At 39.3% G+C, this 12015-nt stretch overlaps 1 protein-coding gene across 9 annotated transcripts in view; it reads left to right on the top strand.

The window, feature by feature from the left end:
• LOC112051879 (patronin) overlaps window positions 1–12015 on the top strand; it is an 83061-nt gene that overhangs the window by 47445 nt on the left and 23601 nt on the right. For 8 of the 9 annotated variants that reach the window (XM_052891103.1, XM_052891099.1, XM_052891098.1 and 5 more), the window contains 7 exons: window positions 609–700; window positions 2178–2324; window positions 4354–4524; window positions 5153–5377; window positions 6475–6708; window positions 7063–7170; window positions 9907–10002. In XM_052891103.1, the coding sequence (XP_052747063.1) occupies window positions 609–700; window positions 2178–2324; window positions 4354–4524; window positions 5153–5377; window positions 6475–6708; window positions 7063–7170; window positions 9907–10002 (1073 nt within the window). The remainder of the gene's footprint in view (window positions 1–608; window positions 701–2177; window positions 2325–4353; window positions 4525–5152; window positions 5378–6474; window positions 6709–7062; window positions 7171–9906; window positions 10003–12015) is intronic. The other variant, XM_052891101.1, reaches the window with a different exon arrangement.

The following is a 12015-nucleotide window of genomic DNA, read 5'->3' as shown; positions in this document are numbered from 1 at the left end:
ACTGTTTTAGTGCTCGTTAATCAGTTGATCTAGGCATAAACGACATAATATTTTATTATCTCGCGCCAGGAGAAAGACATTGTCGCCCAAATCAATCCTGCCTGAATCGAAAATATCGTTATCTCTTTCTTTCCATCGTAACGATTTTTCGATTATGCCGCTATTGGCTGACTAATCGACTGTCTTTCTTACTTAGGCTGGCTTCTTTCCTAGGCTCACTGTAGCTTATTCATGCGATGCAGTGTGTTCACAGATTTTTAAATATTCAAAGTTTTTCAATTATTCAATACTAGAGGACGACCGCGACTTCGTCCGCGTGGTATTTAGTTTCTCACAAATCCCGCGAGAACCATGGATTTCTCTGGGATGAGTATCCTATGTGTTAATCCAGAGTAAAATCTATGTGCATTCCAAATTTCAGCCAAATCGCAGCACGAAGGAGGAACAAACATACCTACACACTTACACACAAACTTTCGTCTTTTTAATAGCGCAAATACTAGTGTGATCAGTTAACATTACATGTTAAAATGTTGAAAACGACTTTAACAGAATAAGAATTTAATTAGTGTAATTAATTAATAATCAGTATTTTCATGACATTCCAGGTCAATGAGGCAAAACTTAATAGCAATGCTAGCGGATCTGTTCAACATGTTAGAAGTTCATCCAATCAAATCAGTAAAATATCCAGGAAGTGGTGAGTACGAAAACAACTTGATACATGTTTATTTACGATGTACCAATATTGCATGCTAGAACTATGGGAGTATGTGGTCATAATATCAAAGTTCCAATGCCCACTATAATTTACTTGCAGGCACAGACTAATTGAAGAAAAAGGTCATAAAAGTGAAACTCTTTGCATGGTCCGATTTTTCTTTTTTTTTTTTAAATCTGGCTTCAGCACTGAGTTCTAGTCCTTTTGAACATAAGATCTTAGCCTTTTAGTCTGAGTCTGAAAGTTAATTATGTGGTAACGCTTCTATAACGCCATCGATTAGTGTCATAATGGGCCTTTGTACACGTTATAGGGAATGTCTGTATTTTGAAACCGGCGGTATGTTTCATTCAGTTCATTTTTATGATTTGTTTTAAAAGTTTACCCATTTCAAGCGTTCAAAGTGGTAAGTTGATGATTATTTTAACATGTTTTTAGAATAATATGATACAGGTTTTGTAGTAAGGAATGACATGCTTTGTAAACAACTACTACTCTACTATTACTACATATTTTTTTACTAATTGGCTGAAAATCTACTACTACCAAATATGTATTATTTGGTGCAAGCGCTACTTACTTTACTTATCAAAATTGTGTGTAAAAATGTTAAGTAACCTGCAAACATTTTTCCAAGCAAGATCTAAATGTTAACATTGTTAATATACAATAACAGTGTGCACAGTTTGAAGGCAGAATGTTATTTGTTTGTGTCTAATGTGTCAGTTCTTTTATGAATGAATGAACATTTCTTGTACAAATTATAGACTGGCATTAGGGAGGGTATTAGCGTAAAGAATTCACGATGAGCGTCAAGTTTATCAACGGTGTTTTGTATTGCATTACTGTTAGGCTTTCTTTTATTATGTATTTCGTAGATTAATAAATACATAAAAAAAACAAGTCTTACGAACGCACACGTATACATGCGTACTGTACGTAATGGTGAGACGTATGAGTCAAGAGTGCAGACTATGCTCGTATGTTGTGTACGCATTAGGGGACTGTGGTATGGGTCTAGCATGCGTACTGTACGTAACGGTGAGACGTATGAGTCACGAGTGCAGACTATGCTCTTAAGCTGTGTACGCATATGGGGACTGTGGTATGCGTCTAGCATGTGTGCTGTACGTAAGGAGACATACGAGAGTGAAGGGGGAGTGGACAGGTTATTGTGTACACATGAGTGCAGTAGCATGTAAGGAGTGTGGTAGCGTGCAGAGTGCGCAATAAGTTATGTTTATTAGAGTGTAATATGCGTGCTGTATGTAAGGAGACCTATGAGTGTGTGTACAGGGTGTACATACGGATAGTACAGTAGCGCTAGGACATTCATTAGAGTGTAATATGCGTGCTGTATGTAAGGAGACGTATGAGTGTGTGTACAGGGTGTACATACATAGTACAGTAGCGCTAGGACAGGCGAGTGGCGCGCTGACGCTGGTTGCGCTTGTAGCGAGCGCGGGCGCGGACAGCAACGCGCACGGCGTGCGGCACAGGCGCTGCCTGCCGCCGCCGCCGCCCGCGCCCATCCCCGACCTGCGCGCCGAGCCGTGGCCCGCGACGCTGCCCGCGCACCTCGCGCAGCAGCCGCCCTTCGCAGGTACTGTGTGCTCATCGCCCATCACCGACGCGGGGGAGGGGGGAGGCAATACTCCACAAACAGGGCCACTTGTGTCAGTACAGACAGACTGACATGATTTATGACTTGCCATGCGCGTCAAATAACTTTACCGATCACGGAATTAATAAATAAAAACAATTAGCTTTTATCGTTTTTAGTTTAGAAAACTCTTCGACGGCCTCCGTGGCGCAGTGGTATGCGCTGTGGACTTACAAGCCAGAGGTCCTGGGTTTCTATCCCCGGCTGGACCGATTGAATTTTTCTTAATTGGTCCAGGTCTGGCTGGTGGGAGGCTTTGGCCGTGGCTAGTTATCACCCTACCGACAAAAACGTACCGCCAAGCGATTTAGCGTACGACGTCGAGTAGAAACCGAAAGGGGTGTGGATTTCATTCTCCTCCTAACAAGTTAGCTCGATTCCATCTTAGATTGCATCATCACTTACCATCAGGTGAGATTGTAGTCAAGGGTCAAAGGTCAAAAACTCAATATACTTAATTTATAGTTGAAACTTGTTTACGCAGATAAAATGCAAAATAAAAAAAAATGTCATTGGTGATCTTATGTGTTGTCGAGAAAATCGAGTACTTTACACTAGGATTAAAATATAACCATACCTAATTATGTATACTTTGGATTTATTGCCTTCCCTTAACACATCAGTCACCATGTCCATCTGTGTGTGTCCTGTGTGTGCGTGTGTGTACTTTGAAAATGAAAATAGTTTCAGGGCGCAATTTGTTTTATTTCTTTTTCATTTGTACTCGTAAAAATTTTATTCATGTTTTACCTTAAATATATAATAGAATTTTCATTATTATGCCTATTAAAAATTTATTTTTTAATTTACTTACTGCTTAATTAATAATTTAATAATCATAATAAATAAATGCAACTTTTTCGTTATGTAAACGAAGCTTTGCATGCGCTTCTAATGCTTTTGGCTTTTTTTTTTAATTTTTCGTTTCCTCCAGCACTTTAGACCACGCAATGGAGTCTTGACATTATGTCCTCAGGACTCCCAAAATGTTTTTTGATAATCGTATTTAAAAATGGTATTAAAATAATATTTTCCAGTTTTTAAAAGACAGGAAGCCTTAAAAATATATACATTTGTAGTTGTAGTAGTAAAAATTAGTAGTAGAATGTACACAGTAGAACAATTTTTTTTTAGATAGCTACTTTATGTATATGTATCAAGTGTATGTTTTGTTTCATAGAAGTTAAGTTTGTGTTTTTTGTTTTTTCGGCATCGCTTTGTAGTTATCTGTAGTAGATGTTGTGTCATTGGTCATTAGGGATCACTCTAGGTATTTTTGTCTGTCATTACATGTATTGATTTTTTTGGTAAAATGGATCCTGTCTCTGGAATTTTAAATCCATAATTATTCTGTAGCAATTGAGAAGTGAAATTTTTAACAAACATTCTAGCTTCATACCCTATACAGTTTTTTCTTCATTAACTTGATGTCATTTAATTTTTTTTCATTATTACATACTCGTAGGTCATATCTCCCAAACTATGCCCAATAAGCTATGTTTTAAATAAAAAGGAACCCTATTATAATCGTGCTGCTCATTATCTAGTATCTCGACTCCTCATCAGAAAGTGATACTCCCTTTCAAATAGAACTCTACCGCAGAAACAATGTATCGAGTATATACTTCATAGTTCGAAACAAACAAAAATATCAATCAGTTGAAAATCTCCTTTTAAAGTCGTTAAAAAATGGACCCTAATATAACACCATACGATTGACTATCCAGTGTCCCGGTCCTCGTCCGTGCCTGTTAAATAATCAAAATTAAAAAAAACTTTATTGTAACAAACATACGGTTGACTATCTAGTGACTTCTCTTTGGTGCCTAATAAACAATGCAAACAAAAAGGAATCTAAGTATAACATGCATACGGTTGACTATCCTGTGTCCCGATCCTCATCAGTGCCTGATAAACAATGCAAACAAAAAAGAACCCTATTGTAACGTCCATACGGTTGTCTATCCAGTGTCCCGCTCACCATCGGCGTGCGGCATGCGGGCACGCGGGCCCGCCAGCCGCTCGTCGTGCTCTACGCCGGAGCGCCGCAGCTGCAGCCCGCAACGCGACGAGTTCGTGGTGCACAGTCGGAAGGCCATCACCACGCTGTCGGCTATGGCGAGGCGGGACGAAGATAGCAGTAAGATTCATGCTTATTTTTGTAATATAATAAATCTATTTTTTGTCACATTTGGTACGAGGACTCTTATAATAAAAGGACACACTCCACTCAGTTTTTTAGTGAAATTTTCATGTAGAAAATTTCACTAAAAAACTGGTAAATTTTGCTTTGACAGTTTTAGAACTATTGGTAAAGAAAATTATACCTAACGGCCTTTAAATATAGTCCAATATTCAATAAAATCCCAAATTCAGAGCAAATTCAACCTTAAGGATTGAGTTTAAGGTTGAATTTGCAAATGCGACTATTTGAATTGAGTGCCAAGATGTTGTTTTTGGCACTGATTGAGTGGGGACGTTTTTTGGTTGCTGATTGTGCATCCACTTTTTAATAGGAGATCGATGATGTATATACATAATATACACGCCTTATATGGGTAAGGAACCACGTCATTCCTGCTACAGTCCTTGCATATCTCGCTTGCTTCTTCCAATCTCATCAATCCTTTTATTTATAAGTTCGTGTGATTAGGGTACTCTTGACCTGGCCTTTATTCAGAATGTCCTGGTCCTTTGATTTACTTATTAATCCTTTTTTTTTAATTAACTATACATAATACAATTAACTATATATATCCGTTTGTCAGTGTTTTCGGAGCAAGTGACGGCGGCGGGGCGGCCGTCCAACTGGGCGGAGTCCCGGGAGAGCAGCTTCGCGGGGCGGCGCTCCCGGCGTTCCTCCATCACGGACGACAGCCAGCTCACCGTGGAGAACTTCGGCGGCTCGCAGGACCGCCTGCACTTCGCCGGCAGGAACCCGGAGAAGGAGCTCGCCACACTAGCCAATGTTAGGAAGATATCTGCACCCGCGGGTTAGTGTACAAGATAGTATGAAGTGTTCCGTGAGTTAGGTGGGGGAGTATTGAGAGACCGCACGGACGGCAGCTCATTATGTCGAGACGGTCGATCCGTTCACACCTCTTGTTGGATAATCCTTCATGGATTTTTTTGGGATAGGCGGGAAGTGTTAACTGGTTTTAAAAGACGTCTTTAACCCTTCATCCTTCGGTCACAAGTCCGGGACTTCGCTCAAGGTTGTTCTCTGCCCCTCGAGGGTTTATTGGTAACATTCTTAGTGGGAATTGTTAGATCTGCTAGGTTGTATAATCGTATTTTGCTCTTTAAATCCGCTTCTGATGTCAACCCGTCTCTGACACCCGTAACTGCGCACGGCATGATGACTGGTCAGCGCACTACAATCGTAAATTTTTGATAATTGTTTTGTTTTGGAGTTATTATTACATTATTAAAATTGATATCTTCTGAGATATTCATCGAAAGTAAATGATGTCAAGGGCAATTTTGTTCAAAATGAAGTACTTGTGACGATATTGTACTTATTTGGACAAAGGTTAATATCATATTTATAAAAAAACCTTCGCAATTAATGCATTTTTTAGAACAAATTTGAATAAAAAAGGTTAAGTAACCTTAAACAATAGACATAATATTCTGTTGCACACTTTATTTTAAAAGTATTCTTCTTCTTAAAGTGCCCCTCCATTACTGAAGGTCGGCGGTCAGCTTTTTAAACTTCTTGTCCATGACCAGGCGGAAAAGTTCTCCAAATGTCTTTGTGCCAGTCCACTCCCTTATATTTCGTAGCCAGGACTTCTTCCTACTCCCCTTTTACCTGCAATCTTGTCCGTCATATTGGCTTGAACGGTATCTGTCGTGTCGCAAAATACGTTCTAGGTACAAGATCTTCCGCTGCTTCATGGTGTTAACAAGCTCGGTTTTCTGCATTCTGGCAAGAACCTCAGTGTTAGACACTTACACTGTCCAGCTTATGCGGTGCATTCTACGGTAATGCCTGCATGGCAATCATGCGAACGTTAATCCATGGCTTTGAAAAAATGTTAACCCTCTTAATGGGCTAAATAAATAATATAATCCCCTTGACTCTTAGGTCCGCTAGAGCTGAACCCTCCGCTGCGCTCGTCGCGGCAAGACATCCGGGGCTCCATCCAGTTCATCCACGGCGACTACCAGAACGGTGCGGACGAGCGGCGCATGGAGCGGCAGCAGTCACAGCCGCAGCCGCAGCCGCAGCCCGCCGAGCAGCAGCCGCATCAGCCCATCAAGCGCCAGCTCAGCAGCGACACCATCACGCTCTCACACAACTTCGGCTTCAACTATAAAGGTATAATTTAGCCTCAAGGCCCGTACAGTACCCGACACTCTCTGAGCAAAGAACGCTGAAAAAAAAATTAAAGACAACAATTAAACCTGTGATCCAGTTTATTAACAGTGGAATTCGTAGACGTGGGGGCGCCCCCAGGGGATCGTTCACGCTGAGTGTCGAATTAAAACTATGCGTTTGAGAATTCGACACTCAGCGGCTGAATAGTCCCCCTGGAGGTGCCCCTGCAACGTTTATGAATTCCACTGTTAATCATCCCTGCATAATTTCTACTCGGAATATTTGAATGTAAAATGGTTTACGGAAGATTTTTCAATTCATTTAATGAATTTAATTTGGATTTTCTTTCCACAGGCGGCGGGGACGGATTCTACCTGAACGAACGCGACGCGCCCGACGGTGACGTCACCAAGACGAGTTTCGCTGACCTCACTAAGATTAGGAGTAATGGTGACCAATTAGGTATGTTAACAAATCATACTGAAATCATAAATAGTTAATTTGTAGCCAAAGTAATCAATCATGATGTGTTTTAATAATATGAACATGTATTTAAAAAAATAGTAAATATCTTGTAATATTTCTGAATGAGAAAAAATTATATACACAAGTTTTGAATGCATGTTTTGCGTTTACCAAATATTTTTCTACTGATAAAATATATTATTAAACCATACATATATTTGTCCTTTAACATGTAAGATGATCAAAAAAAGATCTTGCAATATTCTAAAAAAGTAAGTTGTGAACTAAAAATTAAGGAGATGGTCCAAAATTGTGTGATGGGATCCTATGTGGTCTTTGTAGTAATAGGAAAATAACATTAAATATTGAACCATTTTTGATTATGCAACTCTACGAATTCTCATTTATGTTAGAGAAATTATTATTTATTTTCTCCATCCTATGCAACACTGATGGGTTGTACTCGTAATAGCGGATTGATGTCCTTTTGAGTTTGCTATCAAGCCGCCATCTTGTAATCTCAAAAGGGTCTCCATTTTTATTATTAGCAAGTGATTTAGTTTAATTCTTTCAGTTATTTTAGATAAAATCGCTGTATTTTTCATTTTAACGATTTCAGACACAAATGCGCGCTAAGAGATAATTATATAATTGTGTCTACATATCGCTCTGTTTCGTTGCGATGGGCGATATGTAGACAAAAAAGCTAAATTTATGCTCTCTCTTTCGTCACCTAGCAATGAAAATAGACGGCATATGCGCCGTCTATTTTCGTTGCAAAGGTACGAAAAAGATAGGTATTTGTAGTAAAAATTTAACAAACCAACAAGCTTAGGCCTTCTGGTATTTAGTGGACCATCTGCTTTATTTGTTGAACTCTAGCCATAACGAATCTTATCTTATCTACCCCCAGATGTTTGCGATAGTGCAAATTACATCAAAATCTATTCAGCGGCTCTGAAGCTCTGCTGTTACAAGCAAACAGACGAAAAATACAGAGGTTTTTTTTTTGTTACTTAAATATGATTATTATCAAAAACCTTATTTTATTTTTGTTTTTAAGCGTTTTTTTTATATATTTTTTTACGTACAATTTTAATATGCTTTATTACGCGTGATTAATATGAGACGGGCCACATATTCCCATAATTGTAACCAACAAATAAAGCTTTTGCATCTTGGTCACTAGCAGCCAGTAAGATAGATACTTTTTGAAGCAATCTGACATTGTTTTGGCACTTTTCTAATTGTCTGTATTTTTAGTATTAGCTTTATTATTTTTACCTGGCAACTCAACATAGTTACACATTGAGCTTCTTTATTGTCTTTGAATAAAGTGAATACAACGTAGACAAAGAAGTAAATAGACATTAGATTGGCGTGCCATTGTCAAAAGATAAACATATTTGACATTCCAACATTTCCTTTTAATCACTGAACCATTTATTTTTAACTACATATATACTTTAAACCAACAGGTTATTTAGTTTGAATGAACATGTTTGACAATTATTGTAAACCATCGTTCTGCCTTGTTGCGCCTCTGTCTGTCTATTTACTTCTCTGTCTTTAGAATTGGAGATGTAATTTTCAGCCACATTATTCTCAAAGACAAGAATAGTGTGTAAGTATGTTGATGTGGTAGATAAAAATAATTTACGTGTGTGTTTTTATTGGCTTAAAATTATATACGTTAAAAGTTGCGGTTTTACCACGACGGACGCTGAGGGCTGTTGCATATCTAGCAAGCTGCAATCTAATGCATTTGTAACTAAAAAACATATTCTAAAGTTAATTTTTCAACAATTATAAATTGTAAAGGCAAAGATGAATTCGCTAAAACGTACAGAATTTTTGTAAATATCGCTTGGGTTTTCCATAGCATACCTGCCGTATAGTAAAATTAGTTTTTTTCAATATTGGCAGCAATATCACTGCAACAAACCTCTAAAAAGCGACGAGATGATTTTCGAGTTTTATTAAAATATGAACCATATAGTTTGATTTTTAACAAAATTTGCACTTTGCCACATATGCTCCAGCCTTTAAAGTTACTTCAAGTTCAGCGAACGTTATATCATAGTTAAATTAACTCTGCTTTCGTAATTTCCCCTCAAGCTAAACGGTAAACTAAGCTTTACAATAATAGCGATAGAGAGTTGTAACAGCATTCACTATAGACTTGTTTGCCTGAATGCGGCTGTTGGATGTTTAGAAGTATAGGTTTCTAACGACTAAAGTCTATCCATATAGGTGCTATATGTGAAGAAACAATTTCCTACCCCTTTTTAATTAAATGTAGTCTAGAGATGTGTGATGTATGCCATCAAGAAGACTACATGCACTAATAGATAAAATGAATTGTTGGTTTTAAATCGTTGAATTTTAAACTAACGCTTAATTTAAATTCAAAAGTACGGACGGAATATATCGGCTGTGCAAAGCCTAGCAAGGGCTACAAAACTCTTGTTTTTTTATGTCGTAGATAGATCCTATAGCTTTCATATTCTATTCATCATGAAACAAAAAACAAATCACCAAGTTAAAAGTAGTGAATACCTTTTTCGTCGAATTATGTACTTGCTAAGTTTGGAAATTGCAGTCGTTATGATGTTATTTAAAGAATATTTATTCCATATTGCTCTGAATGTGATCCACATTCTCACAAGTTAAAATTGTTACTGAGATATCTACACTACAAACACGTACAGACATACATTTTGTATTGCGCAGGCGCGAACGAGGTGGACAGGCGGAAAACGTCCTTCTCAACGCCGCCCGCCAACACCACCACGTGGCAACAACTTCTGCAGCTCGAACACCAGCCTAGTCAGTATACCTTTTTTTTTTTTTTTTGTCTTCCCTTCGGACTTCTGCCGGCTAGTCGGCAGAGCATGTCCGACTTGCACGGACTAAAAATAACCTCCCCTGTGCTCCGTGGTCAGCGCGGAACCGCTTGGCATTACTTCACGCTGACCTTCCTGATATATTTAGCTCTCTCGTTTTTCTTCTCTTTCTTTTTCTTCTCTTCTTTTCATCGTGGCTCGGAGCATATGAGCGTACTTTTGCCACTCTTCATCGCTCGACAGCATACGAGTTATAAGGTTTGCTGCGTTTATCCCGTCGCTTGTTCCGTCGGCCGCAGCTCTCAGGTCTGTGCAACCTGAGCATTCGAATAGTGCATGCCTCGGGGTATCTACCTCGTCGCAGAAGTAGCATGACTCGTCGTGCGCCTTTCCAATGGCGAAGAGGTATGTCTTAAAAACTCCATGACCGCTAAGCGCCTGCGTTAACCAGCGATCTACCTCTCCATGCTGTCTCTTGTGCCACTTTATAAGGTCCGGGATCAGTTCCCGTGTCCAGGTCCCTTTCCCTTGTCCCAGCCATTCTTTCTCCCACTCCGTCAGTGAATCCTCTCGGACTTCTGCGGATGATCTGTCTCTGTTTTCGAACAACATCGCCCGTTCCTTTACGAGTTTGTGTATAGGTACAAGACCCGCAATTACTAGCACAGCCTCAGTGGAAACTGTCCGGTATGCCCCGCTTATGCCTATTGCGAGACATCTTTGCACCGTTTCCAGCTTTCGTCGATAGAGATCGACTTCCATTGCTCCCTTAAATATAGGTGCTCCGTAAAGGATGACGGAGTGGGCCACTGATGCTAGCACCCTTCTTTTACTGGCTCTAGGACCGCCTTTAGTTGGCATTAACCGATACAGTGCCTCCGTCATATTCTGCGCCTTTTTTGCTCTCTCCGTTTTTGCTACGACTACTAAGGCCAAGTCATCGGCAAAGCCCACCAATTGGACTCCCTCCGCCTGGTTTATTTGAAAGACTCCGTCGTAAAGGATATTCCACAGGGTTGGACCTAGAATTGATCCCTGAGGTACCCCGCTACTGACCTTTATCATATCCTCCCTTCCAGTGGTATCCTTTACCTTTATGTACCTCTCTTCCAAGTAACTACTAACCAGGTTTTGTATGTACCCGGGGAAACGCCTCGTCCTTATTTCCAGCACAATCTCTTTCCAGGGTGCAGAGTTGAAAGCGTTTCTGACGTCCAAGCATGTCAAGGCGCATAGTTTACGATTTCTACCCGTTCCTTTCTTTGCCTGTATGGCTGTTTTCACTACTTTTTCGATTGCCATTAAAGTATAGCGACCCTTTATAAACCCGTATTGGTGATTAGAGAGACCACCATGTTCCGGCAAAAGCTTCTCGATTTTATTTAGAAGAACTCTTTCCAGAAGCTTCCCATACGAGTCTAACAGGCAAACCGGTCTATAACCCGTCGGGTCATCGATTGGCTTGTTTGTCTTTTTGAGCAGCACTAGGCTAGCTATTTTCCACTCGGGAGGAAAATTTCCGGATGTAAGTGTAATCAGTATACTAGTTTACTACAACTATCGCTATCCCTTCCAACACTGTACATTGTGAAAAGGATGCCAAAAGTTTGCTAATGATTTCTTGTACAAACATACATACATGCCATAATAATTTCATAATACTGGCATATTCATTTATATTTAATATCAGCATGAGTCAACACGCATCTTCTACATACGCATGATGTACCTTCGTCATATCAAGAGGCATTGGAAAAAAAGGAAGTTTAAAATATGTAATTATAATAAATTGCCCTCCTGCTTTTTTGAAGTTGATTATGAAAATTTGTCTTAAGGAGATATAGTTTTTGTCAGTTTTATTAAGTTATAGTAGAAATAAAATATCTGATAATAGTTGTATTGATAGAGTTAGAAGAAGTTGTGAATCAACACTAGCAGCCCGTACTCCGTCCGCGTGGAATGCAGTTTTTCACAAATCCCGCAGGAGCCATGGATT

This window comes from Bicyclus anynana, chromosome 3 (assembly GCF_947172395.1).
Source record: "Bicyclus anynana chromosome 3, ilBicAnyn1.1, whole genome shotgun sequence".
Taxonomy (NCBI): domain Eukaryota; kingdom Metazoa; phylum Arthropoda; class Insecta; order Lepidoptera; family Nymphalidae; genus Bicyclus; species Bicyclus anynana.
Note: the sequence above shows the minus strand (reverse complement) of the source record. Positions and strands in the feature narration are given on the sequence as shown.